General features: G+C 45.1%; 1 protein-coding gene across 1 annotated transcript in view; it reads left to right on the forward strand.

The window, feature by feature from the left end:
- The window catches only part of ak9 (adenylate kinase 9), a 370,082-nt gene that overhangs the window by 3,407 nt on the left and 344,380 nt on the right, over positions 1-22,295 (forward strand). The window contains exons 2-5 of the mRNA XM_078213534.1: positions 4,411-4,596; positions 18,345-18,476; positions 18,837-18,900; positions 18,993-19,045. Of these exons, the coding sequence (XP_078069660.1) occupies positions 4,411-4,596; positions 18,345-18,476; positions 18,837-18,900; positions 18,993-19,045 (435 nt within the window). The remainder of the gene's footprint in view (positions 1-4,410; positions 4,597-18,344; positions 18,477-18,836; positions 18,901-18,992; positions 19,046-22,295) is intronic.

The following is a 22,295-nucleotide window of genomic DNA, read 5'->3' on the forward strand; positions in this document are numbered from 1 at the left end:
CAGGACCACGATGCCAACCTTCTTAGATTCTTACGCACTGCATCTCACTTGAATCTGACCTACAACAGGGAGAAGTGTGTATTTCGCAAGCACCGCCTAGCTATCCTCGGATACGTGGTGGAAAACGGGGTCCTTGGCCCTGATCCAGACCGTATGCGTCCCCTCCTCGAACTTCCCCTGCCCACTAGCATCAAAGCACTGAGAAGATGCTTAGGCTTCTTCTCATTCTATGCACAGTGGGTTCCCAATTACGCGGACAAAGCCCGTCCGCTCATCAAGTCTACCTCCTTTCCCCTATCAACAGAGGCTCGCTTAGCCTTTGCAGGAATAAAAGCCGACATCGCGAAAGCCACGATGCACGCTATTGATGAGTCCATCCTCTTCCAGGTGGAGAGTGATGCATCTGATTTCGCCCTGGCCGCCACACTTAACCAGGCGGGCAGGCCCGTCGCCTTTTTCTCTCGCACCCTCCAAGACCCTGAAATTCGGCATTCTGCGGTGGAAAAAGAGGCCCAGGCCATTGTGGAAGCCGTTTGGCATTGGCTCCATTACTTGGCGGGAAAACGGTTCACTCTGCTCACGGACCAGCGGTCCGTGGCGTTCATGTTCAACAACACGTTACGGGGTAAGATCAAGAATGATAAAATCTTGAGGTGGAGAATCGAACTCTCCACCTCCAATTGTGATATCATGTACCGTCCAGGGAAGCTCAACGAGCCCTCGGACGCCCTGTCGCGTGGAATATGTGCTCGTGTGCAGGAGAATCGATTACAGGCTCTCTACAATGACCTCTGCCATCCGGGGGTCACTCGGCTCTTCCATTTTATAAAGGCCCGGAATCTACCCTACTCGGTGGAGGATGTCAGGTCCATAACCAGAAGCTGCCAGGTATGCGTGGAATGCAAACTGCACTTCTACCGACCTGACAGGGCACACCTCTTTAAGGCCACTCGTCCTTTTGAAAGACTGAGTGTGGACTTCAAGGGCCCCCTTCCCTCGACAGATCGGAACGTGTACTTCCTCACAATGTGATTGACGAGTACTCACGATTCCCTTTTGTCATTCCCTGTTCTGATATGACCGCTGCCACGGTTATCAAAGCATTACGGGATCTTTTCACCCTGTTCGGTTACCCCTGTTATATCCACAGCGATAGGGGCTCGTCGTTCATGAGCGACGACTTGAGGCAATACCTGCTCTCAAATGGGATTGCCTCTAGTAGAACCACGAGCTACAACCCTAGGGGCAACGGACAGGTTGAACGAGAGAATGCTACAGTCTGGAAGGCTGTCTTACTGGCGTTGAGGTCTAAAGGTCTTCCAGTCTCCCGTTGGCAAGAGGTACTCCCTGATGCGCTCCATTCCATCCGCTCACTCCTGTGTACGGCAACCAACGCTACTCCTCATGAGGGAATGTTTTCATTCCCTCGGAAGTCTTCCTCTGGGACCTCATTACCGTCTTGGTTGACGTACTCAGGATCTGTCCTCCTGCGGCGGCATGTTAGGACCCGCAAGTCCGACCCTTTGGTTGAACAGGTCCATCTCCTCCACGCCAAACCCTCAATATGCCTATGTGGCATATCCTGACGGGCGAGAGGACACGGTCTCGATTCGAGATCTGGCGCCTGCAGGGGGCTTGGAAACCCCAGTTGCTCCCACACCCCCAGTTAGGGACCCCCCGACCCTTATCTCTCCTCCTGGACCACCACTTAATCCTCTTACTCCCGTGTACAGCTTGCTTGAGTCCAGGAGATTGTCACCACCTCGAGGCGTGCTCGAGTCCAGCAGATTGTCACCACCTCGTGGTCTACCAGCCCGTGAGGAACTGGAGGAGTTACTGGATACCGCCTTGGAGAGAAGGTCACCGCGATTGCCTGAACCGGCGTCATCGCCAGGGTTGAGGAGGTTGCAGAGACGGTGCGGTCCCCCAGAACGACTGAACTTATAGAGAGATGAACAGTTGTTCTGTTTTTTTTTGTGCCCCGCCGGCCTTTGTTTTTTAAAGGAGGGGTGAATGTGGTGAACCATTGTTGGTTACCACCAGGAGTGCTGAGCCATGGTTGGCCAGCACTATGGGTTTGTAGATATGTTGCTGTTGGGGTTAGGGTTGGGCTGTTCTACCTGTTAATATTGTCCTATGGTACACTCCAGTTGGCTCCGCCTTCCTGGAGATGTATAAAGGCCACTGCTCTGTCTGGTGACCCTTTAGTCTGGGATTGTATATTGTATATAGTGGCTCCGTTATTGTTGGTAATAAAAGCCTTTATTTCCCGGGTACAATCTAGCCTCCCGTGTGATTTATCGCGCATCAATATGCGCCTGGAGTTCCGAGGTTATTAAACTATGAATAGTCAGTTGGAATGAAATATAGAATAAGATTTTTAAAGTATTCTGCAAATTATTATTGAGTAAAAGAAGAACATAAACTATATTAAATACTAAAAAAGTTGTGAACTTCCGATTAATGTTGTCCCCCATATTTTTATTTTAAAAATGCAATTGAGGGCAAAACTGTGTTTACAAGCATTGGAAGTGGAGACTTCTCCATTACAAATGATGTTTGTCAAGGTTGTATTCTTAAATAAAAATAAAATACTGCAGATGCTGGAAATCTGCAATCAAAAATGAAAATGCTGGGTAAACTCAGTAGCTCTGGCAGCATCTGCAGAGATGCAGAGATTGCAGAGAGAAACACAGTTAACATTTAGAGTCCACATTTAGAGTCCTGTATCTTCTGCAATGTTTTTGTTGCTATACTTCTCCTGACTTTCAATAATCAAAATTGGAGTCAAGGTCAGTCCAGGACTGATTCGGTGGGATTGTAATCCACACAGTTCCTTGAGCTTGCTCCACTATTTATAAGAACTAGGTGATCCTCAACTGCAATTCTATGTTCCTACCCATTCTCCATACTCTTTGATTTCCTTAAATTGAAAGCTCTATTAATCTCAACCTTGAATAGTGTCAATGATTGAACATCCACAGCTCTCAGGTAGAGAACTCATAAGATTCACAACTTTCTGAGTGAATAAACTCCTTCTCACCTCAGTCCTATACGGCCAATCTTTATGCTGAGACTGTGACCCATGTTCCAGACTGTTCAACCAGGGAAACAATGGCCTCCATTTTCTTGTCACATCCACCTGGATCGTGTTGGAGTGTTGCAGGGTTAGAGAATCATGGGTGAGAGGTCCAGCGTGTCAGCATTTGTGTGAAATCCCATTACAATCCTCCCAGCCACCAAGGCAGGATGTAATCTGGTTCCCGCCCAGTGAAGGCAGGAAACCATTGAAGCCCCCAGGTGGTCAGTGACGTGGCTGGGCAGTGCCCATCTGGCAGTGCCAAGTTGTAAGAAGTCTCACAACACCAGGTTAAAGTCCAACAGGTTTATTTGGTAACAAAAGCCACTAGCTTTCGGAGCGCTGCCCCTTCGTCAGGTGAGTGGAAGTTCTGTTCACAAACAGGACATATATAGACACAAACTCAATTTACAAAATAATGATTGGAATGCGAGTCTTTACAGGTAATCAGGTTTGTGTCTATGTATGCCCTGTTTGTGAACAGAATTCCCACTCACCTGACGAAGGGGCAGCGCTCCGAAAGCTAGTGGCTTTTGCTACCAAATAAACCTGTTGCACTTTAACCTGGTGTTGTGAGACTTCTTACTGTGTTTACCCCAGTCCAACGCCAGCATCTCCACATCATGAGTGCCAAGTTGGCCAGATGGACACTGCCAGGTGCCAAATGAGCACTGTTAGGGTGCCAAGTGGCATTGTCAGGTTGGCACTGCCAGATGAGTACTGCCAAGGTGTCAGATGGTAATGCCAGGCTGGCACAGCTTGATGAACACTGCCAGGGTGTCAGGGCAGTGTCAAGGAGGTGGGGCTTGAAGAAGTGGGGCAAATAGGGAGAGGATCACGAGGGAAGGCATGAAGTGGGGAGTTATGAAGAGAAACTCATTGGGATGGTCCTGGTGCCATTAAAACTAGCACCCAATCTCTGTGAAGCCAAGTCTGCCGGCATGATTAGGGCCCATCCCTCTCAGACGCAGTGCAAAGCTCCCCCCCCTCCCAAAAAATGACTTAAGTGTGCACAAATTGGGATTGGATTCATGCCGGACATGCTGGTGTGAATCACACTGGTTTTCTCGCCCATAATGACACTTAAGATACAACCAAGTCCCACCTGTCGTTTGGCGAGGCGAGGTGATAAAATTGCGTAAGAGGCAGAAAATCAGGTTCGTGCCCAATTTCTCACCTCACCCAATCTTACCGGCCCTGTTCGTCGGCAAAATAGACTTTGTGCCCAGTAAGTGCGCAAAGCCGATTTAAATATTAATGACACATTAACATGTCATTAGTAAGCCCCGGAGGGTATTGTCTTGTCTCACTTACACTTACCTCTCCGCCAGTCGAGCTTTACGCTAGTGAAAATCACAACTGATCTCCATCAGCAGAGACGAGACAAGATGGCATCGCTGGGGATATTGGAGACCATTGAAGCCCCCCAGGTGGTCGGGGACATGGCCGGAAAGTGCCCGTGTGGAAGTGCCTGCTGGCACTGCCCACTGTATGCCATAACTGTGCCAGGAGCAGTGGCAAGGGAATGGGCCTGAGTGGGGTGCGGCAATGATGGTGGGTGGTGCCGGCAAGGGGGGAGCTCTCTAGGTGTGGTGATCGGCGCGGGAAGGGGAATTCTGCAGATGGAGGTGATCGGAGTGGGGTTCTCTGCAGGAATGGCGATTGGCTCTTTGGGAGCTCTGTAGACAATGGGTGATTGGTGGTGAAGGAAGGGGAAGCTCTGCAAGGACAGTGATTGGCGATGGGGCACAATGAGAGATCGGCAGGGGTGAGGGGGGGGAAGTGACCAGCACAGGGAGTGATCAACGGGAGCCAGCACAGGGAGCCATTGACAATGAGTGGGGTGTGGGTGTGTTCGATTTCCATGGTGGGGGTGGTGGTGGGGGGGGGGGGGGGGGGTAGGGTTGGTAGGAGGTCTTCCAGTTTACTGGGAGATTCTCCCTCACCCCCCACTGGCGAGAATTGCATCCGGGCTCTTTTCGTGCACTGAGTGCTGTAAGATAACGATTCGCAGCTTGCCAACCGGCGCCATGCTCTCCCGTTTTCTCCCTCTTTTGGCACTTTGAACTTAGTCATTCTTTAGGAAAATTCCACCTAATATCTCAGCATCTATTTCTCAAGCCTGCTCAAAATCTTGGTGTCCTTATCTGAGGAAGGATGTCCTTGCTATACAGGGAGTACAGCAAAGGTTTACCAGGTTGATTCCTGAGATGGCAGGTCTGTCATATGAGGAGAAAATAAGTCAGTTAGGATTATATTCACCGGCGTGTAGAAGAGTGAGAGGGGATCACATAGAAACTTATAAAATTCTAACAGGGTTAGACAGGGTAGATTCAGAAAGAATGTTCCCAATGGTGGGGGAGTCCAGAACTAGAGGCCATAGTTTGAGGAATAGTGGGTAAATCTTTTAGAACTGAGGTGAGGAGAATATCTTCAACCCAGAGGGCGGTGAATGTGTGGAATTCACTACAACCGAATGTAGTTGAGGCCAAAACATTATCTGATTTCAAGAAGAATTTAAATAAAGCACTAGGGGCCCAAAGGGATTAAGGGATACGGGGGGAAGTGGAGATTAGGATATTGAATTCGATGATCAGCCATGATCAAAATGAATGGCAGAGCAGGCTCGAAGGACCAAATGGTCTACTCCTGCTTCTAGTTCCTATGTTTCTATGTAAAAGCAAGGAGATAGCATGAAAAGAAACTAGCAGCGAACATAAAATGGGATTACAAGGTATTTCATAAGCATGTAAATACTAAAAGGGTGGTAAAAGAAAGAGTAGGGCCGATTAGTGATAATAATGTGGAGATGCCGGCATTGAACTGGGGTAAGCACAGTAAGAAGTCTCACAACACCAGGTTAAGGTCCAATAGGTTTATTTGGTAGCACAAGCCACAAGCTTTCGGAGCACTGCCCACATTGTCTGTATCTTTAAGACTTGATTACCTGTAAAGACTCACATTCCAACCATTATCTTGTAAATTGAGTTTGTATCTATATATGTCCTGTTTGTGAACACAACTCCCACTCACCTGATGAAGGGGCAGTGCTCCGCAAGCTTGTGGCTTGTGCTACCAAATAAACCTGTTGGACTTTAACCTGGTGTTGTGAGACTTCTTACTGCGATTAGTGATAAAACAGGAGTCTAGCATGTGGAGGCAGGAGAAGTAGTGGAGGTGCTTTTCATCTGTCTTTACAAAGGAAGAGGATGCTACGCAAGTTGAGGTAAGAAAGGAGGTAACCAATACATTTGAGGAATTTACAGATGGAAAGGAGGAGGTGTTAGAAAGGCTGTCTTTACTTCAAATTGATAAGGTATAGGGTGAAATACATCCAAAGGTACTGGGTGAGATGAAAGTGGAAATTTCAGAGGCACTGGGTGATAAATTTCCTGTCTTCCTTAGATGCAAGGATGGTGCCATGGGACTGGAGATTGGTGAATTTTGCACCCTTGTTCAAAAAGGGGTGCAAGGATTATGCTGGCAACTACAGACCAGTCAGTTTGATTTAAGTGGCAGGGAAACTTCTGGAAGCTATAGTTTGGGATAAAATCAGTTAAATAGGTGCAAGATAATTAAGGAAAGCCAGCATGGATTCATTGAGGGAAAATCATGTTTAAATAACTTGCTGGAAGTCTTTGAGGTGGTAACATAGAAGGTTGAATAGGACAATGCTGTTCAGGTGGAGTAAATTTTCATAAGACATTTCATACAGTGCCACACAACAAACTGACAATACTATGCCTTTAAAAAATGTATTTTAATCATGTTTCTTTGCAGGTTTTTTCAAGCAGCTCCTGGCATTTTATTTTGGCACTGTTTTGTCTGCAGCCAGTGCCCTCTCGAATCATAGAACCATAGAAAATTACAGCTCAGAAACAGGCCTTTTGGCCCTTCTTGTCTGTGCCGAACCATTTTATGCCTAGTCCCACTGACCTGCACTTGGACCATATCCCTCCACACCCCTCTCATCCATGAACCCGTCCAAGTTTTTCTTAAATGTTAAAAGTGACCCTGCATTTACCACTTTATCTGGCAGCTCATTCCACACTCCCACCACTCTCTGCGTGAAGAAGCCCCCCCTAATATTCCCTTTAAACTTTTCTCCTTTCACCCTTAACCCATGCCCTCTGGTTTTTTTCTCCCCTAGCCTCAGCGGAAAAAGCCTGCTTGCATTCACTCTATCTATACCCATCAAAATCTTATACACCTCTATCAAATCTCCCCTCAATCTTCTACACTCCAGGGAATAAAGTCCCAACCTATTCAATTTCTCTCTGTAACTCAGTTTCTCAAGTCCCGGCAACATCCTTGTGAACCTTCTCTGCACTCTTTCAACCTTATTTACATCCTTCCTGTAAATAGGTGACCAAAACTGTACACAATACTCCAAATTCGGCCTCACCAATGCCTTATATAACCTTACCATAACACTCCAACTTTTATACTCGATACTCCGATTTATAAAGGCCAATGTACCAAAGGCACTCTTTACGACCCTATCCACCTGTGACATCACTTTTAGGGAATTCTGTACCTGTATTCCCAGATCCCTCTGTTCAACTGCACTCTTCAGAGTCCTACCATTTACCCTGTAAGTTCTACTTTGATTTGTCCTTCCAAAGTGCAATATCTCACACTTGTCTGCGTTAAATTCCATTTGCCATTTTTCAGCCCATTTTTCTAGTTGGTCCAAATCCCTCTGCAAGCTTTGAAAACCTTCCTCACTGTCCACTACACCTCCAATCTTTGTATCATCAGCAAACTTGCTGATCCAATTGACCACATTATCATCCAGATCATTGATATAGATGACAAACAACAATGGACCCAACACCGATCCCTGCGGCACACCACTAGTCACAGGCCTCCACTCAGAGAAGCAATCCTCCACAACCACTCTTTGGCTTTTTCCATTGAGCCAGTGTCTTATCCAATTTACTACCTCCCCATGTATACCTAGCGACTGAACCTTCCTAACTAACCTCCCATGAGGGACCTTGTCAAAGGCCTTGCTGAAATCCAGGTAGACAACATCCACCGCCTTCCCTTCATCCACTTTCCTGGTAACCTCCTCGAAAAACTCTAATAGATTGGTCAAACATGACCTGCCACGCACAAAGCCATGTTGACTCTCCCTAATAAGTCCCTGTCTATCCAAATATTTGTAGATCCTATCCCGTATCACACCTTCCAATAACTTGCCCACCACCGACGTCAAACTTACTGGCCGATAATTTCCCGGATTTCTTTTGGAACCTTTTTTAAACAGCGGAACAACATGAGCCACCCTCCAATCATCCGGCACCTCCCCCGTGAATACTGACATTTTAAATATGTCTGCCAGGGCCCCTGCAAGTTCAACACTAGCTTCCCTCAAGGTCCGTGGGAATACCCTGTCCGGTCCTAGGGATTTATCCACTCTGATTTGCCTCAAGACAGCGAGCACCTCCTCCCCTTTAATCTGTAAAGCTTCCATGGCCTCCCTACCAGTTTGCCCTATTTCCGTAGACTCCATGCCCGTTTCCTCAGTAAATACGGATGCAAAAAAACCATTTAGTATCTCCCCCATCTCTTTTGGTTCCGTACACAGTCTACCACTCTGGTCTTCAAGAGGACCAATTTTATCCCTCACTATCCTTTTGCTCCTAACATACCTATAGAAGCTCTTTGGATTTTCCTTCACTCTGTCTGCCAAAGCAACCTCATGTCTTCTTTTAGCCCTCTTGATTTCCCTCTTAAGTAGCTTCTTGCACTTTTTATACTCCTCAAGCATCTGATGTGTTCCTTGCTGCCTGTACATTTCATACAACTCTCTCTTCCTCTTAATCAGTGTTACAATCTCCCTCGAGAACCAAGGTTCCTTATTCCTATTTACTTTGCCTTTAATCCTGACAGGAACATACAAACTCTGCACTCTCAAAATTTCTCCTTTGAAGGCCTCCCACTTTCCATTGACATCCTTACCAGAGAACAGCCTGTGCCAATCCACACTTCCCAGATCCCTTCTCATTTCATCAAATTTGGCCTTTTTCCAGTTCAGAACTTCAACCCGAGGACCAGATCTATCCTTATCCACGATCAGGTTGAAACTAATGGCATTATGATCACTGGATCCAAAGTGTTCCCTCACACTCACATCCATCACCTGCCCTAACTCATTTCCCAATAGGAGATCCAATATCGCATCCTCTCTAGTTGGCACCTCTATATACTGATGTAGAAAATTCTCCTGAACACATTTTACAAACTCTACCCCGTCTAAACCTTGAACAGTATGCGAGTCCCAATCTATATGTGGAAAATTAAAATCCCCTACTATCACAACTTTGTGTTTCTTGCAGTTGTCAGCTATCTCTCCGCTGATTTGCTCCTCCAATTCTCGCTGACTATTGGGTGGTCTATAATACAAGCCCATTAATGTGGTCATACCTTTCCTGTTTCTCAGCTCCACCCATAGGGCCTCTGTAGACAAGCTCCCTAATCTATCCTGCCTGAGTACCGCTGTAACATTTTCCCTGACCAACAATGCCACCCCCCCACCTTTTATCCCTCTGCCTCTATCCCGCCTGAAACATTGGAACCCTGGAACATTGAGCTGCCAGTCCTGCCCCTCCTGTAGCCAAGTTTCACTAATGGCTATAATGTCATATTTCCATGTGTCTATCCACGCCTTCAGCTCATCTGCCTTCCCCACAATACTCCTGGCATTGAAATAGACACACCTCAAAAAATTATTTCCACCACACTCTACCCTTCCATTGGTGATTTTGCTTGAACTAACCTGTCTTTTTACCCCTGCTCCACTATCTGCTCTGGCACTCTGGTTCCCACCCCCCTGCAAATCTAGTTTAAACGCTCCCCAATAACACTAGCAAATCTCCCTGCAAGTATATTGGTCCCCTTGTAGTTTAGGTGTAACCCGTCTCTCTTGTACAGGTCCCACCTGCCCCAAAAGAGGTCCCAATGATCCAAGAATTGGAATCCCTGCCCCCTGCACCAGTTCCTCAGCCACGTGTTTATCCGCCCAAGCATCCTACTCCTGCCCTCACTGGCATGTGGCTCAGGTAGCAATCCTGAGATTACTACCCTCGGGGTCCTGCTTTTTAACTTCCTTCCAAGCTCTTTGTACTCACTCTTTAGGACCTCCTCACTCTTTCTTCCCACGTCATTGGTACCGACGTGTACCACGACATCTGGCTGATCACCTTCCCACTTTAGAACGCTGTGCACGCGATCAGAGACATCGCTGACCTTGGCACCTGGGAGGCAACAAACCATGCGGGAGTCTCTGTCCCGACCACAGAACCTCCGGTCTGTACCTCTGACCATTGAGTCCCCTATCACTGCTGCTCTCCTCTTCTTCATCCCACCCTTTTGCGCTGTAGAACCAGACGCAGCATCAGAGTTCCGGCTGTCGCAGCTTGTCCCAGGTAAAGCATCTCCCACAACAGTATCCAATTCAGTATACCTGTTGTGGAGGGGTATGGCCACAGGGGAACCCTGCTCTGCCTGTCCTTTCACACTGCCATTTCCTCTCCTTACAGTAACCCAATTTCCTGTGCTCTGCTGCTTAGGTGTAACTATCTCCCTAAAGCTACCGTCTATAAACTTCTCATTCTCCCGAATTGGAGGTCATCAAGCTCCTTCTCCAGTTCCTTAACACGCTTTGCTAGCAGCTGCAGCTGTTACTGAAGCAATATAATGGACATCATTTTATTTTTAATCTGGACTAATGCAGTATCCTGGGGTTTTACCACCCTTTTGGAATTGTTGGATGGAACATGATTGACAGATCAGGTAATATTTGGGGACGGTTTTTTCCACAGAAAAGCCCAAAGTTTTAGTTTCATTTTTCTCAGATGCTGTTTGGACTTGAGACAGAAATCAGTGACTTTTGTTTTCCCCTCTCTCTGGAGTTGCAAATTCTGCTGTCTGTGAGTTACTGTTAGAAGCTGGTGGGGGCAGGCAGTGTCTCTGTCTCTCTCTCACTCTAGAGGCTTTTAAAAAAAGTTCCAGGACTGGGAAGCCTCAGAGTTTTAATCCAGCATTCAAAAAAACAGGTGTTAAAAGCTGAAAAATCCAGCATCACATGAGCCTACTTGCTTTTTGTGCCAAGTCTAGAAAGGGCTGTATGTTTGTGGGGTGCTGTTTGACTTGGAACATCATAGACAGTGAGCTTTTAAGGTTAATACGATATCATGTTTGATTCTTGTATTTGGTAAATGGTATGCTAAATCTTTTTATAATACTTTAATTGTGTTATTAAATAAATTTTGTTTGATAAAAGCTTCCTGGTGGGTCACTTAAAATATACTTGGAGTGAAACACCTAATGCTCACCCATGCCAAATTCAAATGTAAAACTTAGGGTCTAGGCTATCTTCTTAAAAAACCATGGAGTTTCTGGCCTGGGTCATAAAAAGACTTGTGAGCAAAATTCTAGCTCATGGAATGAAAGGGAACGTGGATAAGAAATTGGTTGAGTGACAGGAAACATAGTCATGATAAATAGTTATTTTTCAGATTGGAGGAAGGTTTGTAGTGGAGTTAAGCATCAATGTTGGGATCCTTGGTCTTCCTGACATATGTTAATAACCTAGACTGTTGTAGAATCATAGAATCCTACAGTGCAGAAAGAGGCCATTCGGCCCATCGAGTCTGCACCAACCACAATCCCACCCAGGTCCTAACCACATATCCCTACATATTTACCCACTAACCCCTCTAACCTATGCATCCCGGGACACTAAGGGGCAATTTAGAATGGCCAATCAACCTAGCCCGCACATCTTTGGACTGTGGGAGGAAACCGGAGCACCCGGAGGAAACCCATGCAGACACAGGGAGAATGTTCAACCTCCACACAGACAGCGACCTGAGCCGGGATTCGAACCCAGGTCCCTGGAGCTGTGAAGCAGCAGTGCTAACCACTGTGCTACCGTGCCGCCCCTATGCAGGGGTATGCTTTCAGAATTTGCAGACGATACTGTCAGGAAACAGAGGTAGTTTTATGTGATCTATATTTGTATTTGTGGGTATCAGAAATAAGATATAATTTCAAGTAACCTTAATTTTGTACTTCTTTATTTGTATGGGGTTTGTTTCAGTTGCCTGCATTGTAATGAGGGTTTACAATGTTAAAGCAAATGCAAGGGTTGAGAAAAACAAGGATGTTGCATAGCAACCAGGTTGCTAGAAACCAAGAAGTTTCGAATTAGCTGTAAGTTAGTGCCAGGAGAAGCTGGATACAAGACAGGGAACTTCAGAAAGCAGATTTCCCAAAAGAACAAACAAAAATCCCAGAAAGCAAAGAAAGGGACAAAATTGAGAGTGCCAGGAAGACTATGAAGTTAGAAGGGAAAAAATAGGAATTTGAACAAGGTCCTGTTCAGGAGAATTCAAATAAAAAGCAGACAAGAGCTCTGAGTTAAAGAGACAGCTGCAAGAACCAGATTTAAAATTGACTAGGTGAGAAGCCAGATATCCAAAGTGATCAAAAGGTTGGCAATATCTTAATACAGCCTGTGAAACAATAGTGTTCTGTTGGCAGGCTGGATACCTGAACGATGGCGTGGAAGCTTGAATGCGATCCATAGCAGAAATACCGAAAGGAGAGGTTGAATTTTTGCAGGTGGATCTTTGGTGAAGTTATCAGAGAGAAAGCATTGTTGGAGAGGAGATTCCAAGGTGTGTTGTTTGAGAGGAAGTTTGGAAACACTTGTGTGAAGGTTAGAGTTCCAGTGAGACTAGTGGGCTCACAATGTGATGGAAATTGATGAGAAATTCATAGAAGTTGTATTGGCTGGTATCTTGGTTTTTGCATGTGGGATGTCAGACTTATTTGTTTATATGGACTATGCACTCACTAAGAACATTAAGATAAACTTTGTAACTTATGTTATCCTTAGTTCTTTGAGAAGGTGACCAAAGAGGTGGATGAGGGTAAAGCAGTTGATGTGGTGTATATGGATTTCAGTGAAGCATTTGATAAGGTTCCCCACGGTAAGCCATTGCAGAAGATACGGAGGCATGGGTTTGAGGGTGATTTGGCGGTTTGGATCAGGAAGTGGCTAGCTGTAAGAAGACAGAGGGTGGTGGTTGATGCAAAATGTTCATCCTGGAGTTCAGTTACTAGTGGTGTACCGCAAGGATCTGTTTTGGGGCCACTGCTGTTTGTCATTTTTATAAATGACTTGGATGAGGGCGTAGAAGGTTAGTAAATTTGCGGATGACACTAAAGTCGGTGGAGTTGTGGACAGTGCGGAAGGTTGTTGCAGGTTACAGAGGGACATAGATAAGCTGCAGTGCTGGGCTGAGAGGTGGCAAATGGAGTTCAATGCGGAAAAGTGCGAGGTGATTCACTTTGGAAGGAGTAACAGGATTACAGAGTACTGGGCTAATGGTAAGATACTTGGTAGTGTGGATGAACAGAGAGATCGCGGTGTCCATGTGCATAGATCCCTGAAAGTTGGCACCCAGGTTGATAGGGTTGTTAAGAAGGCGTACGGAGTGTTAGCTTTTATTGGTAGAGGGATTGAGTTTCGGAGCCAGAAGGTCGTGTTGCAGCTGTACAAAACTCTGGTGCGGCCGCACTTGGAGTATTGCGTACAGTTCTGGTCACCGCATTATAGGAAGGATGTGGATGCATTGGAAAGGGTGCAGAGGAGATTTACTAGGATGTTGCCTGGTATGGTGGGAAGGTCTTATGAGGAAAGGCTGAGGGACTTGAGGTTGTTTTCGTTAGAGAGAAGAGGGTTAAGAGGTGACTTAATAGAGGCATACAAGATGATCAGAGGATTAGATAGGGTGGATAGTGAGAGCCTTTTTCCTTGGATGGTGATAGCTAGCACGAGGGGACATAGCTTTAAATTGAGGGGTGATAGATATAGGACAGATGTCAGAGGTAGGTTCTTCACTCAGAGAGTAGTAAGGGCGTGGAATGCCCTGCGTGCAGCAGTAGTGGACTCGCCAACATTAAGGGCATTTAAATGGTCACTGGATAAACATATGGATGATATTGGAATAGTGTAGGTTAGATGGGCTTTAGATTGGTTTCACTGGTCGGCGCAACATCGAGGGCTGAAGGGCCTGTACTGCGCTGTAATGTTCTATGTTCTACAAATCAATGTACACCTGTAAAAGTACAGATGGAAGCGAAAGAGTAATGTATTGAAGTTAATCTTTTCTTGTTTACTAAACGTTGTATTCTTTTGTTACAATTTAATTGGCTGTCCTGTGACTCTGTTCATACACGTATCAAAACAACAAATAAAAGTTAGGAATAATCAAGTCAGGTTCCATCCTGAGATCTGATATTTCCACTAGTATTATCAGCTAGGATCGCACCAATATGAAGATTGGAAGCACTGTAAACTGTGATGAGGATAGTCTTGAACTTCAAAACACATAGACAGATTGATAGATTGGGAAGACAAGTGACAGATGAAGTTCAATGCAGAGAAGTGGGAGGTGATTCATTTTAGCAGGATAGTATAAAACAAAAGTAAACCACTCTTAAGGAGATGCAGGAACAACTAAATCTGGGTGTACATGCCCATAAGTCATTGAGGGTGACAGAATAAGTTGAGAGATCAGTTAGTAAAGCATACAGTATCTAAGGCTTTAATAATAGAAGCATTGAGTACAAGAGTAAGAAGGTCATGTTGAATTTGCATAAGACACTGGCCTTTTCCACTCCATCTGACGAAGGAGCAGCGCTCCGAAAGCTTATGGTATTTGCTACCAAATAAACCTGTTGGACTTTAACCTGGTGTTGTGAGACTTCTTACTGTGTTCACCCCAGTCCAACGCCGGCATCTCCACATCAGATTTAACATTGACAGGAACCTCCAGCCCCTCTGATGGCGCAACCCCACCATGGGTTTTCCGGTGGCGTGAAGTTGAATCAATGGGAAATCCCCCCAAGAGTCCCCAACCGGCAAACAACGTGCCACCTCCTGCTGTGAGAAACACATGGCAAGGAGGCCAGAGAATCACGCTCACTCGTGATAGGCCTCAGGAGAGGCAGTGGCACAGTGATATTGCTACTGGTCTAGTAACCCAGGGATGCAGGCTAATGCGAAGATGGTGAAATTTGAATTCAATACAAATCTCAAATTAAAAGTCTAATGATGACTAAGAGACAATTGTCGTAAAATCCCATCTGGTTCACTAATGTCCTTTAGGGAAGATAATCTGCTGGCTTTACCTGGTCTCGCCCACATGCGATTCCAAATCCACAGTAATGTGGTTGACCCTTAAAAATATCTTTTGAAATGCCACTCAATTCAAGGACAATTAGGGGTGAGCAATAAATGCTGACCCAGCCATAAATGAATTTTTAAAAAATCATCTGGAATATTGCGTTCAGTTCTGGTGCCATATTTGAGGAAGGATGCAAAAGCTTTGGAGAGAGTACAGGGCAGATTCACAAGGATAATTCCAGGGACAGGCGGCATGGTGGCACAGTGGTTAACACTGCTGCCTTACAGTGCCAGGAACCCAGGTTCAATTCTGGCATTGTGTGACTATGTGGACTTTGCACATTTTCCCCGTGTCTGCATGGGTTTTCTCTGGGTGCTCTGGTTTCCTCCCACAGTCCACAGATGTGCAGGTTAGGCTGATTGGCCATGCTAAATTTCCCCTTATTGTCCCAAGATGTATAGGTAAGGTGGATTAGCCATGGCAAATGCATGGGGTTACAGGGATAGGATTGGGGAGGATGGATGAGTAAGGTGTTCTTTCGGAGAGTCGGTGCGAGAGACTCTGGGCTCTCTCGTACTTACTCCTCGGCAGTTGGACCTCACACTGGCGAGAATCACAGTTGGTCTTCACCAGTGGAAACCAGACGTGATGGCCTCGCTAGGGGGAACTGAGGCCATTGAAGTCCCTAGGTGGTCTGGGGCATGGCGGACCTTGCCCATGGGGCAGAGTCCAGCCTGACAGTGCTGACTGGGCACCTTGGCACTGCCCACCCAGGAACTCTGGCAATGCCTGCTGGGCACCATAACTGTGCTGGGAGCTGTGCCAAGGGAGTGGGGCCTGAGTGGGTATTGAGCCTGAGTGGGGGTGGGGCTATGATGGTGGGGGAAGCAAAGGGAGAGTGCACTGCAGGGGGGGAGCTTTGCAGGAGGGGAAGGAGCTATGCAATAGTGGAATGGGTGGCAAAGGGAGAGCTCTGCAGGGGTGAGCTCTGCAACATGGGGGAGGCAAGGGAGCAGCATTGCAGTGGGTGGAGGGGGCTCTGGAAGGGAGGGAAGCAAGGGGGGAGCTCTGCAGGGGGGGGTGATCGGACAATGATGAGACGGAGTGCAGGAAAGAGATAGAGAATCTGGTGAAATGGTGCGATGACAATAATCTCTCCCTCAATATCAGTGAAACAAAGGAGATAGTCATTGACTTCAGGAAGTGTAGTGGAGGACATGTCCCTGTTTACATCAATGGGAAATGGTCTAGTTTCTAGGTCCCCCATCACCAAAAATCTTGTCCTGGTCCCTCCACGGTGGCGTTATAGTTAAGCCCACCAACACCTCTACTTTCTCAGGAGGCCAAGGAAATTCAAGTCCGCTATAACTTTCATCAATTTTTATAAATGTACTTTAGAAAGCATCCTTTCTGGATGTATCACAGCTTGGTATGGCTCCTTCTCTTGCCAAGATCGCAAAAAACTACAAAGGATTGTGAACGTGGCCCAGTCCATCAGCAAACTAGCCTCTAATTCCAACTACACTTCCCACTGTCTGGGAAAGTAGCCAGCTTAATCAAGGATCCTATGCACGCTGGACATACACTCTTCCATCTTCTTCCATCGAGAGAAAGATACAAAAGTCTGAGATCAGGTACCAATTCAAGAATAGCTTCTTCTGTGCTGCCATCAGACTTTTGAATGGACCTACCATATATTAAGTTGATCTTTCGCTGCATCCCAGCTATGGCTGTAACACTATATTCTGCACCCTCTCCTTTCCTTCTCCCCTACGTACTCTATGAACGGTATGTTTCTGTCTGTATAGTGCACAAGAAACAATACTTTTCACTGTATTCGAATACATGTGACAATAATAATCAAATCAAATCAAAATACTCCCCTCCTAACTAGTGAGAATCGCACTTCTGTCTAAAATAGTGACAGAGTGTCATAGAAACATAGAATTTGCGTTCTTTGCGTCAGTATTCACCAAAGAGAAGGACTTGGTGGATGATAGGTCTGGGAAAGAGTATGTAGATAGTTTGAGTCATGTTGAGATCAAAAAGGAGGAGGTATTGGGGTTCTTGAGAGACATTAAGGTAGACAAGTCCCCAGGGCCTGATGGGATATACCCCAGAATACTGAGAGAGGCAAGGGAGGAAATTGCTCGGGCCTTGAGAGAAATATTTGTATCCTCACTGGCTACAGGGGAGGTCCAGAGGATTGGAGAATAGCCAATGTTGTTCCTTTGTTTAAGAAGGGTAGCAAGAATAATCCAGGTAATTATAGGCTGGTGAGCCTTACATCAGTGGTAGAGGATTCTTCGAGACAGGATTTATTCCCACTTGGAAATAAGTGGACGTATGAGTGAGAGGCAACATGGTTTTGTGAAGGGGAGGTTGTGTCTCACGAACTTGATTGAGTTTTTCGAGGAAGTGACAAAGATGATTGATGAGGGTAGGGCAGTGGATGTTGTCTACATGGACTTCAGTAACGCCTTTGACAAGGTCTCTCATGGCAGACTGGTGCAGAAGGTGAGCTGGCAAGGTGGTTACAAAACTGGCTTGGTCAAAGAAGACAGAGGGTAGCAATGGAAGGGTGCACTTCTGAATGGAGGGCTGTGACAAGTGGCATTCCTCATGCCTCATGCCTTCATGATGTTTATGAGATATTTCACCAGGATAGTCCTTTAGTGTTGAGTTGGAGGAATCCTTGTTTCTACTTGCGCTACCTGGCATGTTGCACAGCTTTAAAGAGTCTGATGGTGACTAGAGTTGTTGCTCTAAAGATTGAGAAATTGTTGATTGATAATAGGTGGTCAGGTTGACTAATTTCTCTCTTACAGAGTGGGCTGCTTGTGGGTTGCCAGCTTCCACTTCAAACCCCTTTTGTCTTCTATGTCATATGAGACACAAGGTTGCTTATAATTCAGGTTTTGAAGACAAAAACACAATTTCTAAGAAGGAAAATGGCATGTTATAAGTTTTTTAAAAAAAGGAAAGCGAAGATGCATGCAAATTATTTTAATATTTAATGTTTTGTCCATAACCCATTGATCCATTGTTTCTAACACTAGATTGCTGACAATCTGGAAGCATCAAAACATAAGAAGGAACAGCTGATCTTCACAGATTCGCTTGATGAAGATGAAGTCGAGAGAAGGGTTTTGCTGTCAAAACCAACATGTTTCCTAATTGTGGGGAAACCAGTAAGCAATTATAATTCTATTAAAATAATATTGAATAACACTTTAAAATGGAAGTCTATTAGAGAAAATAGTAAATTCACCGTTGAATCCATGTGGTGGAAATGCTGCAGATTTATAGAACTATGGCAATAATATTAGTAATATTATTTGTAATTTGGAATGGTATTGTAATCAAATATTGTAGCTATGTATATAATTAAATGAATTTTATACCTGAAGTCACCTTTGTTCCAAGGTTATTCAAGTTGCACATTATCAAAGATTTTTGTAGATCCAGTATCTCTTGTAGTGTAGAATAGCTTTAATATTCAGAAGTCAGTAAATCCTAGAACTATAAATAATTTTTATCCTTTTTTGCAGTGTGTTGGGAAAAGAACTTTAGCTAAAAGCTTAGCAGAAGCATGGAATTCGATATTAGTTGAACGTAAGTGTTACATTGGTGGATGTGGCTTTACAATATTATCTTTATTCTTTCAAAGTATTTGTTTTGATATTTTCTTGATCTTTTGATTTCAGCTCTACATCTTATACAGGAAAACATTGATGGAAACACAGAAGCTGGGCAAAAGGTAAAGAAATGCTGTTCTTAACCAGCAATGTAAAAAGCCATATATTTTACTGGGACGAAATAGAGAACTCTTTTTTTGAAAGTAAGTTTAATTTTTTAACAAGTTATATTTTTTCAAACACAAACTTCATACAAAGCTGGAGTGTAATGCGTACATGAAACCAACACACTGAGCTCTGTTGTAGTTTAAAATGGAAATTGGAAAGAGGATTCTATGTTTATTGTCAAACCAAAGGCATTCATTCTGATAGTAGGTTTGTTCTCACAAATATTGCTGTGGTTTGTGATTTGAGTCAATTTTTCATTGCTGACCTCTGTCCATAGAGCTCCATCAGTGTGATAAGTGTCAGTTCGCGAGAGTTGCTCCAGACCTAAGCCGAAGACATTTTTTATATAAATACTGACCTCAGAGCAGTAGCCAAAAAAGATTTAGATTTCATTAACTGCCTTTGTTTCTTTTTCATTTGATAATTGAGTCCAAAGACGTGTGTGCAAAATCACCTTGAAATTCCTATCGTTGCTAAACCTCCGAGAGATTTTGTACCTTGTAACTCATACGAGCATAGAAATTAGGAGCATGATTAGGCATTCGGCCCCTTGAGCCTGCTCTGCTTTTTGATAAGATCTTGTTGATCTGCTTGTGGCCTCGACTCAAGAATCTGTCTGACTTAATGTTAAAGAATATTCAATGACCCTGCCTCCATTGTTATCTGGGAAAGAGAATTCCACAGACGAATTTCACAGACTCTGAGAGAAAGAAATTCTTACCTCATTTGTAAACTGTATCCCCTTATCATAGAATCATAGACCCGACAGTGCAGAAGGAGGCCATTCGGACCATCACGTCCACACCGACAACAATCCCACCCCAAGCCCTACCCGCACAACTCCATACATTTACCCCGCTAATCCCTGTAATCTATACATCCCGGGACATGAAGGGACAATTTAGTGTGACCATTCAACCTAACCCGCACATCTTTGGACTGTGGGAGGAAACTGAAGCACCCGGAGGAAACTCACGCAGACACGGGGGGAATGTGCAAACTCCACACATACAGTAACCCAAGCTGGGAATCGAACCCAGGTCCCTGGAGCTGTGAGGCAGCAGTGCTAATCACTGTCACCATGCCGCCCAAAATTAGGGGGGAATTTCCCCGTCCCACCTGTCATGGGAATCGTAGGGGGGGGGGGGGGGAGGCTGCGTGGGCGGCATCCACAGGTCCATTGACCTCAGGCGGAATTTTCCAGCTTTGGGGCAAGCTCAGTTGGAAAATCCTGCTCGTAGTCTCTCCCACGATACTCTCATTATCCACCCCGTCATGTCCCCTCAGAATCTTATGGTTTAATAAGATTACTTCTTATTCTTCTAAACTCCAAAGGATATACACCAAACCTGTCTAATATTTCCTCATAAGATAGCCTCTTCAACCCAGGAATCAGTTCAGCGAACCTTCTCTGAACTGCTTTTGATGCCATTCTATCCTTTCTTAATTAAGGAAACCAAAATTGCACACAGCACTCCAGATATGGTTTCATCAATGCCCTGTACAACTGTAGTGAAACAACGCTACTTTATATTACATTCTGCTTGCAATGGGTTACCATTGCCCAGAAACACAACTGGACTCACCGCATAAACACGGTTGCTACAAGAGCAGGTCAGAGGCTAGGAATACTGAAGCAAGTAACTCACCTCCTGACTTCCCAAAGCCTGTCCACCATCTACAAGGCACAAGTCAAGAATGTGATAGAATACCCCTCACTTGCCTGGATGGGTGCAGCTCCAATAAGACTCAAGAAACTTGACACCATCCAGGACAAAGCAGCCCGCTTGATTGGTACCGCATCCACAAATATCCACCTTTCAACCACCGATGCTCAATGTGTACTATCTACAAGACGCACTGAAGAAATTCACCAAAGATCCTTAGATAGCATCTTCCAAATCCATGACCACTACCATCTAGCAGGACTAGAGCAACAGATATATGGGTACACCACCACTTCCAAACTCCCCCCCCCAAATCACTCATCATCCTGATTTGGAAATACACCGCTGACCCTTCGCAGCCGCTAGGTCAAAATCCTGAAATTCCCTCCCAAATGGCATTATGGGTCGCAGCATTTCAAGAAGACAGCTCATCATCACCTTCTCAAGGGCAACTAGCGATGGGCAATAGACGCTGGCCTGTCAGCAACGTCCATATCCCACGATTGAATAAAAAAAAACAACATCCCAATGTGTTTGCTTTCCTAATCACTTGTGGCACCTACATATAGACTTTTCGTGATGCACCAGAACATCCAGATTCCTCTGAACTGTAGGGATTCTCTATTTAAATCGTATACTGCTTTACTGTTCTTCCTGCCAAAGTGAGCAAGTTCACATTTTCCCTCACTATGCTCCATCTGACAAATTTTTGCCCACTCACTTGAATCTGTAAAGGAATGTAGGCGATCCTCTTCACAACTTACTCCAACCTATCTTTGTGTTAGCAATTTAGCAACCATGTTTTTGATCCCTTCACCCAAGTCATTGATATAAATTATAAATAGTTGAGGTCCCAGCACTAATCCGTATGACATTCCATTTGTTCCAACTTGCCACCTGAAGGCCCAGCTCTGATCCATGTGACATTCCACTAGATACAGCATCCCACGCGAAAATAACTCATTTATCCCTACTTTCTGCTTCCTGTTAGCTAACCAATTCTTTATCCAGGGTAGTATGTTAACCCCTACTCCATGAGCTCCTATTTTGTGCAATAATCTTTGATGGGACTCCTTATCAAATACCTTTTGGAAATCCAAGTATGCAACATCAACAGGTGGCCCTTCATCCATGTTGCTTCTTACTTCTTTAAAGACCTCAAATAAATTATTCAAGCCTGAGTTTCCTTTCTTGGAACCATGTTGATCCTGCCTGATTACATTAAAATTAGCTAAGTGCCCTACTATAACCTCCTTAATAATGGCTTCTAGCATTTTCCCTAAAACAGGTGTTCGGCTAAATTAGTTTCCTGTTCTTTGTCTCCCTCCTTTCTTGATTAGAAGAGGTATATTCACTACTTTTGAACCTGGGTCTCTGGTGCGGTGACACAGTGGTTAGCACTGCTGCTTCACAGTGCCAGGGACCCGAATTCATTTCTGGCCTTGGGTGACTGTTCGTATATAGTTTGTACATTATCCCTGTGTCTATGTGGGTTTCCTCCGAGTGCTTCGGTTTCCTCCCACAGTCCAAAGATGTG

Source organism: Mustelus asterias, chromosome 5 (genome assembly GCF_964213995.1).
Source record: "Mustelus asterias chromosome 5, sMusAst1.hap1.1, whole genome shotgun sequence".
NCBI classification, from domain to species: domain Eukaryota; kingdom Metazoa; phylum Chordata; class Chondrichthyes; order Carcharhiniformes; family Triakidae; genus Mustelus; species Mustelus asterias.